Source organism: Canis lupus, chromosome 20, assembly GCF_048164855.1.
Source record: "Canis lupus baileyi chromosome 20, mCanLup2.hap1, whole genome shotgun sequence".
Classification (NCBI taxonomy): domain Eukaryota; kingdom Metazoa; phylum Chordata; class Mammalia; order Carnivora; family Canidae; genus Canis; species Canis lupus.
Window position 1 is genome coordinate 35,804,479 of NC_132857.1, and position 16,518 is coordinate 35,820,996.

General features: G+C 37.1%; 1 protein-coding gene and 1 long non-coding RNA gene across 11 annotated transcripts in view; one reads left to right on the top strand and one right to left on the bottom strand.

Annotated features, from left to right (window-relative positions):
* C20H2orf76 (chromosome 20 C2orf76 homolog) overlaps window positions 1-16,518 on the top strand; it is a 54,658-nt gene that overhangs the window by 23,537 nt on the left and 14,603 nt on the right. For 7 of the 10 annotated variants that reach the window (XR_012013110.1, XR_012013111.1, XM_072788921.1 and 4 more), the window contains 3 exons: window positions 1,392-1,508; window positions 2,390-2,534; window positions 14,225-14,275. Coding sequence is in view for 7 of the 10 variants with exons in the window: in XM_072788921.1 (XP_072645022.1) it covers window positions 2,402-2,534; window positions 14,225-14,275 (184 nt within the window). In the remaining 3 variants the exon portion in view is untranslated. The remainder of the gene's footprint in view (window positions 1-1,391; window positions 1,509-2,389; window positions 2,535-14,224; window positions 14,276-16,518) is intronic. The other 3 variants (XR_012013112.1, XM_072788926.1, XM_072788927.1) reach the window with 1 other exon arrangement.
* LOC140611865 (uncharacterized) lies at window positions 11,361-15,095 on the bottom strand. Its single transcript, XR_012013113.1, has 3 exons — window positions 15,015-15,095; window positions 13,199-13,357; window positions 11,361-11,709 (listed from the first exon to the last, which is right to left on the bottom strand). It is a non-coding gene; the product is annotated as an uncharacterized lncRNA (long non-coding RNA).

Sequence of the window (16,518 nt, forward strand, 5' to 3'; positions counted from 1 at the left end):
GTATGATACAGAGAGACTTTCTAGGCCAAATTAGTGTGGCTTTTTTGTGTATATTATGAAATAGTTCAGACACACTAAAAGCCACAAAGAATAATACACTATCCATATACCTAACGTCTTGCTCAAGATATGAAATTCTACCGATATAATTGGCCCTTGTACTTCTCTCTAATTGCATAATCCTTCCTTCACCTCAGAAATAATAATTGTCTCCTTTTATACATAATAAAAGCTATGTTTTTGAACTTTGTATAAGTGGTGAGATCTCTGACTCTTCTGCCACTTTTTTTTTTCATTTGCCATAATATTTCTGAGATTCATTTTTGTTGATTATAGGTCCATTCATTTTTACTGCTTGTGTTCTTTCACTGTATGCCATAAGTTCCTTATCTCTTCTGTTGACAGAGATGTTGTTTTCACAGGGTTTTTTTTGCAATTAAGTGCTTTTCTTGTACACGTATTTCAGTTTCCCTAGGGTACCTTTGGGGATCCCTGGGTGGCGCAGCGGTTTGGCGCCTGCCTTTGGCCCAGGGCGCGATCCTGGAGACCCGGGATCGAATCCCACATCGGGCCCCCGGTGCATGGAGCCTGCTTCTCCCTCTGCCTGTGTCTCTGCGCCTCTCTCTCTCTCTCTCTCTGTGACTATCATAAAAAAAAAAAAAAAAAAAAAAACCTAGGGTACCTTTGAATGAAATTCCTGGATCAAAAGGTATCTGTTGGGGATGCCTACCTTCCCTGATTAAATTCTCATGGTTCTACACCCTTCTTTGCCAACACTAGGTACTATCAGATTTTTTTTTTTTTTTAGTTTGTTACTTCAGTGAGTGTTATGTCTCATAATTTTGAATTTCTCTGATTACTAGGGAGGTTGGATGTCCTTTCTTATGTGTAGCATTAGAGGTGTTTTTTCCCTAGTATAGTTGTATATTATGGCAGAAAATTATTTGTAAAGTTGAAGGTAGCATGAAGTACTTCTACTAGATAGGAATGTACCATAATTGTATCCTTAGAACATTGGCAACTTTGTAGATTTTTTGAGAGGAAATAATATGGCATGATTTTCCAATAGTACATTAGAGCATGGACTTGGGAATCAAACTGATGCTTGAAACCTGGCTGCATCGTCCTTTTTTTTTTTTTCCTGATTTTGTTTTGTTTTGTGTTTAGAGGGGATGGGAGGGGCAGACAAAGAAAGAGGGAGAGAATCTTAAGCAGGCTCTCCGCCCATAAAACCCTGACATCATGACCTAAGCCAAAATCGAGAGTTAGGATGCTTAATGGACTGAGCCACCCAGGCACCCTAGGCTCCATTGTTCATCCACATTATGACCTTAGACGATTTGTACAATCTCTCTGAGTCTGTTTCCTCACCTTTTTTTTTTTTTTTTAAGATTTTATTAAGTAATCTCTACACCTGACATGGGGCTTGAACTTAAAACTCCAAGATCAAGAGTTGCATACTCTACTGACTGATCCAATCAAGGCACACCTGTTTCTTCATCTGTAAGGTGAGTATAATACCTCGTGGTTTGGTGATAGAATGAAGGAAGATAACATAAACAGCGAGCACATAGCACTAGCATATGGTTTTAGGATGAAATAAATGTGCTTCTACAGTAGTGTGGAAGATGGATAATACCATGGCAGAAAATGAAGTTGACACTGAAATCTGGCACTATTTGTGAGTACAAAATGTGATCTGTTGATAATCTGTTGTTAGTTTACTCTAAGGCAAATGTACTCCAAATCAGGAACAAGCAAGAAGACACCTGGCATGGCAAATCCAGATGAGTCATGTCTATGCCATGTATCTGTGTTTGACAATCCCACATCTCCCCACACACAAACACCCACCCACACCACTTGTGTTCATCTTCTGGGCCCTGTCAGTTAGTTTCGTTTTTCTTTTCTTTTCTCTTCTCTTTTTTCTTTCTTTCTTTCTTTCTTTCTTTCTTTCTTTCTTTCTTTCTTTCTTTCTTTCTTTCTTTCTTTTCTTTTCTTTTCTTTTCTTTTCTTTTCTTTTCTTTTCTTTCTTTCTTCTTTCTAAGATTTTATTTGTTTATTCATGAGAGACACAGAGAGAGAGGCAGAGACACAGGCAGAGGGAGAAGCAGGCTCCCTGCGGGGAGCTTGATTCAGGACTTGATCCCAGGACCCTGGGATCACCCCAGGATCACTCCCCAAAGAGGAACACTCAACCACTGAGCCACCTAGGCATCCCTGCCTTGTCAGTTTCATGCCAGTCAGGACATCAGTGACTGTGACAAGGCTGTCCAGGGTCACAGTGGATAGGTAGGAGTAACCTTGGGATCCTTGTGGGTGGAAATGTAGACTTTTAGATAATTGTGAATTGATGTTACTTAGACTCTTCTCATGTCCCTTGCCACAGGAATTTCTCCACATGGCTTCCAAAGAAGTGACCATTACAGTTCGCCTCATTCGTTCATTTGAGCATCGCAATTTCAAGCCTATAGTATATCATGGAGTTAATTTGGACCAAACTACAAAGGAATTTATAGTCTTTCTAAAGCAAGGTATGAGATGTCTTAGTCGTTTTGCTTTATTAGTATTTTGAAAAATGTAGATGACTATTACATTGATGGTAATCATTTATTTTTTTAGAATTTATTTATTTGAGAGAGACAGAGATAATGACAGAGCACAAGCCAGGAGGAGAGGGAAAAGCGGGCACCCCACTGAGCAGAGCACCTGCCTAGGGACTCAGTACCAGAACCTTGGGATTATGACCTGAGCCAAAGGCTGATGCTGATGGTAATCTTTTAAAAATACTCTGAAAGATACTAATCTAGGTTCTCAGCCAGGTGCTATGTCAGCTCTTATTCTGGGCCTTGTTATCAGTTGGAAGTATCTTCCTGAGGCTCATTTAGCTTTGTGTGTGCCTTCCTTAGGAATTATTACCATCGTGTTTGGCTTCTCCCTTTTTTCCCTGCGTTTTTTTTTTTATTAAAGAAATATTTAGATTTGCTTCTAATGGGCTTATGTATTTGGAGGTTGATTAACAAGGGAATGCAATGTAGCTAACTGTATTACCTGGCTGAGTATACAGAGGACCTCACAAGAAGTACAGTAGGAAAGTGGCAGGTCTCTGTCTGTACAGCCAGAAAATCATGAGAGCTATTGGTCATTGTGATTATAGAAATAACAACCAGACCAACTGGTGGTAGTTTATCATTTTTAGCTTAAAATTCAATAGGCATGTAGTCAGCAAAGGCTTTTGATAAGACTTTGATGGGTTTCTAACCTCCATTTTTAATTATTGACATGTTCTAATCACCAGCATTTGATAAAACATCTAGAATGAGCTTTTATTATTTTAATTGAAATGTAATTTACATATGGTGTAATGTACAGATCATAGTTTTGACAAATATATCACTTTATTTTTTAAAAAAGATTTTATTTATTTGAGAGAGGGCAACAGAGCATGAGTAGGGGGAGGGGCAGAAGAAGAAGGAGAAGCAGACTCCCTGATGAGCCTGATTCGGGGCTCGATCCCAGGACCCTGGTATTACAGCCCAAGCTGAAGGCAGATGCTCAACCAGCTGAGCCACCCAGTCACACTACATGTATCACTTGATATGTCTTAATCTTTTCTTTTTTTCAACTTTGACAAAGTTTCAGACAGAAAAGTTGCAAAAATAGGATAGAATTCCTGGATGCTCTTACACAGGTTCCTGAACTGTCAGTATTTTGTTACATTTATTTTAACCTGCCCCCCTACCTCTTTTTTCCCTTTTTCTCTCTTATTCTCTTTACCCCCTCATTGTTTTCTTTCTGAATTTAGAAGTACATTGCTGCCATGATTCTCCTTCCTTTCTAAATATTTAAGTGTTTATTTCCTAAAAGCAAGGAATTATCTTACCTAATTACAGTACAGTGATTAAAATCAGGAATTTAACATTGAAACAATATTATTACCTATTCTGTAGACCTTTTTGAGATTATCATTATTCCAATAAGGCCTTTTGTAACCCCCCCCCCAAAAAAAAATTCCAAGGTCGCATGTTACATTCAGTTCCTTTAATCTGAAATGAATTTCTTTAATCTGGAGTCTTTATTTTGTGTTGGCAGTTTTGAACAGCACAGGTCAGATGTTTTGTAGAATGCAACTCAGGTAGATTTTTCTGTTTTCTCACAGTTAGATTTAGGTTAAATGTTTTGGCAGAGAAATCATAGCAGTGATGCTAACTTCTCTGTGCATCACCCCAGGAGGATCTACCACTCGCCAACTCTGTTACTGGCAAATGGTAACTTTCATCAGTTGGTGAAAGTGAGGTCTGTCAAGTTTCTCCACTGTAAATATTAATTGTAATGGACAAGTGATTTGTAGGAACATATCCTGAGACCATCCTGTTACTATCCAACTTACACCACCAGTTTAGCATTCTTTTATGATTCTTGCCTGGATACAATGATAATGATGATAATGGGCAAAATGGTAATTTTTCTTAATCTGTCATTGCTTCTGCATATGATACCTGTTTTCCTACACTAAGGAAGAGGTTTCACACCCCTATTCCCACCATCCCATGTATTTAATCATTTGTTCATAGCATTGTGGACTTGTGGATTCTTACTTTATTCAAAGGATTATAATTCTTTACTATCAAGATTTATTTGGATGCTCCAGTTATCCCTATTTTAGCCAGTGGTAGCCACTTTAATCTTTCCCCACGTCCTTCTATAACATGCCCCCATAATTCTTTGAGTGCTTCTTTATTTTTGGTACAAGATGTTCCAGACTTATTCTATTTGTTCCCTCCGTCAGCCTTGGGATCAGCTGTTTCTCTGAGGAACTCTGATTTCATTCCTGGAGAATGATCTTGGAAAACCAGTATCCTGATCTATATATATGCAATACAAATGTATATAGCTAAATTTTTAAAATGTGAATTCTTGACATTTTACTTTTTGATTGACTTTGTAAATTTCTAAACTCTTCTCTTTTATCTTCCCACCTACTCACCAACTTTGGGTGGTTTTACTTTACTCAGTATTACCTAAGTAAGGAGTAGGCAAGGTAGGAAACCTACACAGAAGATAGACCAGGCTTTACTTTGTAGTGACTGTAAAATATTTCATAAGAACAACATAATTACTCCTTAAAGTAACTATAAGCTGACATATGGAGCATATGTTGTTATTGCTATGTTCTTAATTATTAGGGGGAAATTGAGAGTTGGTACTAAGATATTGCCAATTACAGAGTGTCTTGCTTTTGAAAAGATAACACCAGAAGCATATTTGGATTTTGAAATAAAAACAAATCCCCATGTTTCTTATTTTGAAATCTTTATGCATATTATGGATTATAGTGCTCTTAGTGTTGTGGTAGTAAGTGCCATGATGTCCTTGGTACAGTACAGGATAGGTTCTTCTCATAGTCCTTCAGAATGAAGTATAATCTTCAGGCTGCTGCAGTGGCAGGGGAAGATGTTAACTCCCCACACCACCACCACCACCTGGGTTACTGTGTTCTTCCCTTCCTGGGTACCATAGATGCCTTCTCCGTTAGAGTAGTTGTACGGATCACGGTTAGATGCTCAGCCCTGCCTGCCCACATCTTTCACCTGTGTTAGTAATAACATAACTCCTTGTTTCAATTGTGCATGTGGGAAATGTGTCCCACTGACTAAAAGGTGAACTTTTGGGGTGCAGACTCTTTTGATTTGTGGGCTCTGTGCCCAAGCCTATCTGATTAGAGGCACTGTGGAGCTTCTCTGAAAGGTTAGGGAGCCATATATCTACCTTTTATAATTTTGTACATAACAAAGACCAAAGAGTTTATTTCTGGCATTTTTTCAAGTAATAATAACAGCAAACATTACTGTATGTCTGGTACTTTACTGAAAACTTAAATTAGATGATCTCATTTCATCCTCACAGAATCCTTCTAAAGTAGGAACTGTTGTATCCCCATTTGACAGGTGAAGAAACTAAGGAACAGAGAGGTTAAGAAACTTGCCTGAAGTTACATGGCTAATAAAAGGCAAAGCTGCAATTCAACCCTGGCAGTTTAACTGTAACATGTACTCTTTTTTTTTTTAATTTAAATTCAGTTATCATATGGTGTATTATTTCAGGGGTAGAATTTAGTGATTTATCAGTTGCACACAATACCTAGTGCTCATTTCATCATGTGCCCTCCTAAATGCCCATCATCCAGTTACCCCACCCCCCACCTTCCTCCTCTCCAGCAACCCTCAGTTTGTTTCCTGGAGTTCAGAGTCTCTTACGGTTTGTCCCCGTCTGTTTTTATGTTATTTTATTTTTTCTTCCCTTCCCTTATGTTCATTTGTTTTGTTTCTTAAATTCCACATATATATGAACTTGTATGGTATTTGTCTTTCTCTGACTGACTTCGCTTAGCATATGTACTGTTAAACACCACACTAAGTTGTCTCTCTTCTGTTCTGCCTCACTTACTGAAGTGGGATCTCCAAAGTAAATGGATTCACTCAGTGTCAGAAGAGTCGTTGCATTAAGTTCCCTTTGCTCTAGTGTTTTGAACACTGAAAGCTGAAAGCTGGAAGAGTGATTTGACACTGTGGCATAGTGAATTTTGCATACAGCCAGAAATGGTCATTGTGATGAGATCTTTTGGGGTTATTTTATTCTTTGAAGAGAGGGGTTATTTTAGATTCCTTCTTGCTTTTCTAACTGTTCTTCACCTTTTGCCATCCTTACTCTGGTCTCCTGTCATAACTGTCTGTTTCTCCCTTAGCAAAAGAACTTTGGTTAAATTGGATTCATTCTCTATTGAGAAGCACTGTTCTTCAACAACATGCTATTAAAACCTAAAGTTGTATAATAAATATAAACACATATTTATAAAAAGTATAAATATAAACATATAGGATTATTTATATGTAGGTTTATAAATATAATAAACCTGTTATTAACATATGGGGAATGGATGTTAATCAGATATTCTGATCACAGACGTACTGTATTACTACTACCTTACATAGATGGCTAATTTTCTAGATTTAGAATAGTGTACCAACCAATTATCTGGATAATATAAGACCTTTCACTTATTCTTTGATTTGAAAACATTTCAATATTTTGTAATCTTCCAGGTCTTGCTTCTGAACATAAAATCACTCCACTGGTGAAACAGAAAAAAAACCTAGAGGATTTGCCCAACCTACTAGTTCAGAACTCCTCTTTATCCCGCCTTACTCATGGTGGTATGTTGCTCTGTAAAGCCGCTGTTCCATTGGGTGACTCCTAGAAGAGTTAGGGTTTCTTTGTCTTCATATGTTTCTTTGTATCTGATGTTTCTGTCCAGTTTCCCATTTGTAACATTTTATATTACTACTCTGCTACATTTGTTGGAATGAATGAGCCAACATTGATGCCTCATTAACTAAAGTCCATGGTTTCTTATGGTCTCCTTAGTGTTTATCTAACATCTTTTTTGTGTTCCAGGATCTCTTCTAGAACTCCACACTACATTCAATTATCACATCGCCCTAGGTTCCTGGGGCATCTGCAGGTTCTTGTCACATCTAACCTGCTTGATGGCTTTCACAGTTTTAAGAAGCGCGGGTCAAGCCTTTTGTAGGACAGCCCCCTAGTGGAATTTGCTTGATACCTTTCTTGTCATTAGCCTGGGGTTATGGGTTTTTGAGAGGAAGGTCTTGAAGGTAGAATGTCACTTATTCCATCCTATCAGAGGTATGTGCTTTGTACATCATTATGATCGTTGCCATCAGATCATCTGGCTGTGGTGGTGTTAGGTGAAGTTACTCTCCCCTCTTTTCATATCACATTGTTTGGAATAACAGCTCAGACACAATTCAAGAGTGGGGAGTTATGTTCTCCCTCCTTAAGTGGGGTAATATCTATATCATTTATTTGGAATTTTTATGCAGGGGGGAATTTTATTTTGTTGTGTAAATTCTTCTGGCTTTGGCCCCTGAGAACTTTAGTTGTATTCTGTGCCCCTTTGACATATGCCATCTCTCTCTCTGTGTGTGTGTGTGTGTGTGTGTGTGTGTATTGAGTACTTAGTCACTTTCTGGTACTATAAGATGCTTCAGGCTCATTAAGTGTATTTCCTGTCCCAGTCCCAGAATCAGCCATTTCTCAAAGGAATTCTGGTTCCTGAAAGTCAGATCTGGGTGCTAGGGGTGCTCACTACTCCTAGTGTATTGTTCTTTAAAGCTCTCTCAGTTGAAAGAGTGAAGAAATGTATCAGCCTGTGTATATACACATATCTATCAGTATTTTCATGTCACCATCTGTATCTGTATGTTAAACATGTGTCCTTCCTGATATTTTCCAATCCATTCCAACATGTACCTCCTGGCTTCCACCATTGCGCCCTTCCCCCACCCCACTGCCTCTTTGTATTCTCACTCCAAGAATGAGAATCTGGCTCCTGTCATCTGCCATCCATGGATTTAATTTTCGAATTCCCTTATCCATGGCTAGCAGTATCAGAGTTGTTAATCTGTATCCTTTGGGAAGCAACTTGTTATTAACTAGAGTACAGTGCTTCTGTGCAGTTCCTTTTGCCTCAGTCTTAAAAAAAAATCTCTTCATTGCTACAGTCACTGAGGTCAGCAGCTTTTCTTCCAGCACCTTCAGGAAATTTGTTTCATACATTTGCAATACTCCTGGATTCTCTTGTCACCATCTGCATTCTTTCCTGGGATCCTCTGTCCTCCTAAACGGTGGTTTGTTTGTTTGTTTTATACTTTGCATACATTGAAGTTCACTCTTTGTGCTATAAAAAGTTCTATGGGTTTCAACAAATGAATAATGTTGTGTAGCCACTATTACACTGTCATACAGAATAGTTTCACTGCCATGAAAATCCCCCATGCTTCACTTATTTATCCTCTCCTGCAAGCCCCAGGTAATCCCTGATCTCTTTACTGTCTCTAGTTTTACTTTTTCCAGGCTATCATGTGCTTGGATTTATGTAATACGTAGCCTTTGCAGACTGGTTTCTTTCAATTAGAAACATGTATTTAAGCTTCCACTGTGTCTTTTCATGGCACATTATATCATCTTAATTTCCTTTAATCTGAAACAGGCCCCATCTTTTGTGAATATGAAAGCCTTTTTTTCTTATTTTATAATTTTTCTGCAAATATATTTCACCATGTAAAGAAAAACAGTAACAATATGTTTTGGGGTTTATGTAAATAGATGACAGCACTAGCACAAAGGCTAGGAGGGAGAAATGGAAGCACAAGATTTTTTCACAATCTATAAAATGATACAGTATTGCTTGGAGATAGAACAATAAGTTAAAGATATTTACTGCGGACTTGAAAACAACCATGTGCATGCACAAACACATCACCTAAGAGTTATAGGTAATATGCCAACAAAAGAGTTAAAATGGAATCATAAATTGTCAAATAGGTCAATCCAAAGGGAGATAGAAGAGGAAATAACAGATGGACAGAACAAAACAGAACCCAGATAACAAAGTGGTAGATTTAAATTCAATCATATTAATAATCACAATAAATGTAAATGGTCTGAACACCCTAATTAAAAGACAGACCTATAACAGGAAGTTCTAAATTATATGTTGCCTATAAGAAATGCTCTTTAAGTATAAAGATAAAAATCAGTTAAAAGTAAAAGGATGAAAAAGTTTCACCATGCTAATACCAATCAAAAGAAAACTGGAGTGACTACAGTAACATCAGATAAAGTAGATTTCAGAGTAAAGTTTATTACTAGGGATAAAGACTATTATTTTATAATGGTAAGGCATCAATTAATCAAGACAACATAATGATTCTAAATGCTTATGCACCTGACACAACACAACTTCAGAAATATGAGGTCAAAACGAATAACCTACAAAGAAAAATAGATGAATTTGCAATCACTGTGGGAGATTTCAGCATTGCTCCCTCAATAATTGATGGGACAAGTAGATAGAAAATCAGTAAGGGTACAGAAAACTTGAGTAATGCTATTGGACTAAATTGGCCCAAGTGACATTTATAGAACACTCCACCAAATAACAGAATATTCATTCCTCTCAAGTGCACACAGAACGTTTACCAAGAGACTATATTTCAAGCTGTAAAATAAGTCATGACAAATGTAAAAGGATTAAAGTCCTACAGTGTATGTTTTCTGACAGTGGAGTTAGATTAGAAATCAATGACGAAAGAATCTCTGGAAAATTCTGAAATATTTGGAAACCAAATAGCATACTTCAAAATAACCTGTGAGAATATGAGAGACTCCTAACTCTGGGAAATGAACTAGGGGTTGTAGAAAGGGAGGTGGGCGGGGGGTGGGGGTGACTGGGTGACAGGCACTGAGGGGGGCACTTGATGGAATGAGCACTGGTGTTATTCTATATGTTGGCAAATTGAACACCAATAAAAAAATAAATTTATATAAAAAATAACCTGTGAGTAAAAGCAGAGATCAAAAGGCAGGGTATTATGAATTGAATTAAGATGAATATACAACTTTTCAAAATTTGTGGGAAGCAGGTAAAATAGTACTTGGAGGAATATTTATAGGACTAGAAATGCCTAAATTAAAAAGATGAAAAGGTCTCAAATCACTTCAGCTTCTATGTTAAGAAATGAGAAAAAGGTAAGTAAATTAAATCCAAAGTAAGCAGAATAAAAGAAATAATACAGATTGGAGTAGAAAATAGGAAGCACAGAAAAAAATCAATAATCAACCAAAGTCGATTCTTTGAAATACATGAAACTGATAAAGCTTTAGCTGGAGTGATTGGGAAAAAAATGAGAGAAAACACAAGTTATCAGTATCAGCAGCAAGAGTTGTTGCACTACTACAGAATCTCTATAGATATTAAAAGAATAATAAAGGAATAAGTTAAACAACTTGATGCCAAAACAAAACAAAACAAAACAAAACTTGATGCCACAAATATGTTATCCCAGGAAAGTGGAGAAGTTCCTTGAAAGGCTCAAACTACCAAAGCCCACTAATAAGCAGATAACCTGAATAATACTGTATCTTAAAATGAACAACGGTTAAAACACATTTCCACACAGAAAACTCTAGTCCCAATTTTAGTCGCTGGTAAATTCTACTATATGCTGAAGGAAAAAAAGATTCCCAATTCCACAGAAACACTTGCATAAAGTTCCAGAGGAGGAAATATTTATCACTTGATTTTCTGAGGCTATCCTTACCCTGCTGTCAAAACCAGAGAATGTAATCAGAAAAAAAAAAAAACCACTACCAACCAATATCTTTCACACAAAAGAGATAGAAAAAATTCATAACCAAAGTTTAGCAAATCAAATCAACAGTATTTAAAGAGGAATAATAAATTTATCTTAGGAATGCAAGGATGATTTACTATCAAAAAATCAATGTAAAAAAGGCAACAAAAAGCAGTCAATGAAAAAAAAACAAAAAAAAAGACAAAAAGCAGTCAATGTAATTCATTATATGCATAGATTAAGGGAGAAAAACCATATGAATATCTCAGTAGATAAAGACAAAATTCAGCATCCATTCCTGTTAGAAACTCTCAGCAAAGTAGGAATAGAAGGGAACTTATTCTACTGATTAAGGATATCTATGAAAAATGGGTCTCCAACATCATACTTAACGGTGGAAGTCTGAGTGTTTTCCTCCTCAGATTAGGAACCAGGCAGGGTTATCTGCTCATGATCACTTCTATTCAACACTGAGCTGGAAGTTCTAGCCAATCTGTTTAGGCAAGGAAAAGAAATAAAAGGCTTCGCTATTGGGAAGAAGTAAAATTGCCATTATTCACTGGTGACATGATTATCTATATAATAATCTATTATGATTTTGTTATGAATCTTATAAAAATCCTGCAGAGTCTATAAAAACACTACTAGAATAAGTGGAGCTTAAGCAGGTTGTAGGTACAAGACCGATACGCAAAAATCAATTGTTATTACTGATATATGGCTGGAAACTTACAAAAAACTTTTTGTAATAGCATCACAAAATATGAAATAGGATACATTTGCTAGAGGATAAGACTTTTGCACCGAAGACTCTTAAAACATCAGTGAGGAGTCCAGACTGAACGAAAGACAATGATTTGATTTTTTTCAAATGTAGGCACCTCTGAGTGTGAGCCATTTCATGGAGCCCTCTGTTCTTACCTCGTGCCTTCACAGTGTTTCATTGTCTTGTTCAGGAACTATAAGTGGTAATAAATTAAACAGATCTAATTCCCCTTTCTAATGTTTCATTAACACTTCTTTGGCTCAGGAATTATAAGTGAGAAATACAAAAGGAGAAAATGAAACTTCTGTTTTCTGGCAAGCCTAAGCTAAGAGGTTTCAAGTGTCTGCCAGGTGGATCCTGGCTCTAGAGAGGTTTGCTTGGACCTACAGGGTTTTATTTTTTTTTTATTATTATTTTTTTTACAGGGTTTTAAAAGTCAGAGAATTTCACCTAAAACCTCAGAGTTTTGTTTTTAGTGTTTTCATTTAAATGTTTAGGCAACCAATAAGAATGGCATGGCAACAGCCCCTTTAATAGGATGCATGCTCCCAGATTTCACAGCACCCCTCACCCCGTTTGACCTGTCTGCTCACTCAGGTCAATTGGCTGGCCCATGTGAATGTGTTTGGCTAAGAATCATTTTAGTTTTTTGTTTTATGTTTGAACATCTGTGCCTGGGACCAGCCCGCTGAGTCTGAGCCATTCATGCTGGACTGGGGGCTTCTATTGTGTAGCAGAAGAGCACCACACTAGTAAGACCTAGCCCTGGCTGTGAACATACCTTCGTTAAAGGTGTGACATGGAATATGTGCTCTCAAGAGTGGGGACTTGTCTTGGTAACTTCTTATTTACCTTGTCCCCAGAATGCTTGGTAGTAGGTATTTTAAATGCATGTAACATAAATGAATAAATGATATTTTAATTTTTGTATATATTCGGCCCTCTAAAAGGTAAATGTGCCTAGAAAAAAACACTCCCTAATTCCGATGTGTGGGTTTTGTCAAGTTTTCTTTATAAATAACACATGCATGCAGTTTTAAGGTCAGAACATAAAAGGAAATCAGTAAAAAAAATCTCCTTCCCACTTCTCTTCTACCAGTACACCATGCTCTCCCCAACCCCAAGAATATAAAAACAAATACAAACATATATTCTTACTTTTCCCCTATTTTACTTGAAAGGTGGCTTACTTTAAAAATAATGGTCTGGGGAGTACCTGGGTGGCTCAGGTGGTTAAGCATCTGCCTTCAGCTCAGCTCATGATCCCAGGATTCTGGGAGCAAGCCCCACATCATGCTTCCTGATCAGCAGAGAGCCTGCTTCTCCCTTTCCCTCTGCCTGCTGCTTCTCCTGCTTGTGCCCTCACTTGCACACTCTGTCAAATAAATAAAATCCTTAAAAAAAATTGTCTGCCTTATGCTTTCTTTTATCTTTAACATATATTGAAGATCTCATTAATAGAGCATTTCCTTTGCATCTTTTTTTTTTTTAGTTGAAAAATATATTTCCTTTTTGGGGCATATTATAATTTAATAAGTCTCCCCAGTGGAGGACATTTGGATTTTTATGAGCATTTGCTATTGTAAACAGTACTACAGTTAGTACCTTTGTATGTATGTCTTATTACACACAGGTGTGAGAGTGTGCAAAGTGTATCTCTGTGATCAATTCTTGAAGTGGAATTGCTAGATCGAAGGATATATGCATATGTAATTTTGATCTATATCAAATTGCCCTCTGCCATACACACCCTCTCAGGCATTTGAAATTCTATTTTAAAAAGAATATTTAATTTGTTTTTGTTTTCTTTTCTTTGAGGAGTTAGAGTAGTTACATTGTAGGTTATCTGAATTTTGGTAAGAGTAATAACATTTGTCTTGATCCTTGGTTTCTATACTGGCCTGACCAATTCTCAGATTCATATGCTAAATGAATGTCACCATATGGAAAATAGTATCTCACCCAGGAATGCTATGTATAGCAAATGCTATTGTATTTAATAAAATGACAATTCATTTAATAATGTGACTGAATTCTTAGTTCAACTAATAACAGCTCAGCATCTCCTCAATGCTTCCATTGTTTTAGATGACCTTTGGGTTTTGATGGCATGTTAGCTTCATTTTGTGTTCTGTCAAATTTTTGAAGTGGGCTTAGTCTGGAGATCTAGAAGAACATAAAAGACTATGCATATACCGCAAGTGTCTATATGAATATGATAAAAATAATATTTCTCTTACAGATATTCCTTTAAGGACCAGCCTGCCACCACCATTCAGAAATTATAAATATGGTAACTAATTTTACTTTTTAAAAACATATTAATATAATTTCACATTAGTTTCATGTTGATAGCAATTTGAATTGGGTTTTCAAAAATGAAGCTACTGGAATGCCTGGGTGGCTCAGTGATTGAGCTTTGCCTTCGGCTCAGGTTGTGATCCTGGAATCCCGGGATCAAGTCCTGTGTCCGGCTCCTTGCGTGGAGCGTGCTTCTCCCTCTGCCTGTGTCTCTGCCTCTCTCTCTTTCTCTGTCTCTCATGAATAAATAAATAAAAATAAAATCTTAAAAAAAATGAATCTACTATCTATAAATAAAAACCAACAGGAAAACTTATTTAGAAGTATAGGAATTCTGGTGTATCCCTGAAGTGAATTGTAATAGTATATGAAAGTGGCCTATTTGTGAGCAACAAATAACATGTTTGGCAAATGATGTCTAAAATGAATTTGTCAGGTAACCGGGAAAGGAAAATGATTTAAGACTAAGAATTAAGAGGTTAAACATTTTAAATATCACTAACTTGGGCACAGTATATAGTAATTTTGTTGTAGTAGTTGATTTAAAAAAATGCAGTAATTAGGCAGGTAGTTTGGTTTCATTATTTGATATAAAGATGGTACAGTTATTAACCTTCAGCACAGTGACACTCACCAAACTTTGAGACCTCACTTGAAAATTATGACGCATCTAATAAATATTTCTGTTAATTGGTACAGGGACATTTTTTGAAGTATAAATTTTTTATTACCTCGGATCATTTTTTGGAGTGTCTTTTAATTCTGTTCCCATTTGGTGGAGCAACTTATGACCTAAAATACTTTGAAATCACAATCTTCACCGTGTGTATGCATTCTAATATCCAGAGACTAATTGTGAGGTCATAAGGGGTAGTCAAGCAGAAGTTGAAGGCACTAAGCGGAAAGTACTTTGATTTATTGGGCTTAAAGAATTTACATACTAAATATTGAATAAGAGAAAGGAATAAAAAGCACGATTAAGTAAATATGAAACTTCTCAATTCTGGCTTTCAGAGTATAATGACTTGCAATATAATCTTAAACTTGAATCAACCTACAGATGCCATTTCCTTTTCTGCATGAGGAGTGTGTGTGTGTGTGTGCATGTGTGTGTGCGTATATATGCATACATATTCAAACTTGTGTTCCATGTAAACTATTTGAAAGATAAATTTTAGATACCTACAGCATTAGAGTATCTGACTGTTACTCATCATGGTGATAGATCATGTACCTTTTATATCTTCCCACCTTATGAACAGTTTTGTCCTAGGAGTTGAATACTATTCAGGTGAATTGGCAGAAGAAGTAAATACATTTATCTCTGACATTAGAAACTAGACAACCACCAGGGTTTTGATAGACTTCCAGTGACTCAGTCTGAGTTGGGTTTGGCTCTGTAACAATCTGTTGCTTTGTGTCCAGCGAGAAAGGCCAAACATCACTTTCTCACATGTCATTGTCCTCCAGTATTGCCACCTGCTCTGTGGAAATAGAACACATTGGGTGTTGAGGAGTAGAAAGGGTGCAGAGTCAGATTTCTGCTTTTCTGGTTGCGGTCTCTGTGCCCTTGGGCAAAGGGCGGGCTTGCTGTCCAGGCCAGGGGGAGTCTGAGATTTCTCAGGGCCCCTCCTCCTATTTAATTGGCATCTATATCTATGATTGGTATATCCCGACCAGACTGTGTTCTAAAGCACATTGGATGCTGTCTTATTTTTAAATCCTTATTACCTAGACACTGTGCATGTGTGCAGTAAATACTGGTGGCTGTGCAGTGCGGGGCCACTGATACTGTTTATTTCATAAGGCCGTATGAGATTAAACCATGCTTGTGTGAACACATCAAATGCCCCACAAATATATTATTTTTATTTTTAGGAGATTACTTTCCTCAAGGAATTTGTATTTAGGGTACAATACCCACAGATGTTGTTTCTGTTAACAATGAAATTTTTTTTAAAAAAGAAGTAAAGACAAGTGAAAGATTATTCAACAAGGAAAGGCGCATTATTAGTACAGTATCTTTTGCCAGCTTGTAGTTTCTCTGACCCTCTTTTTTTTTTTTTTAAGATCTTATTTATTTATTCATGAGAGACACACCGAGAGAGGCAGAGACACAGGCAGAGGGAGAAGCAGGCTCCATGCAGGGAGCCTGACGTGGGACTTGATCCTGGGACTCCAGAATCATGCCCTGGGCTGAAGGCAGACACTAAACCGCTGAGCCACCCAGGGATC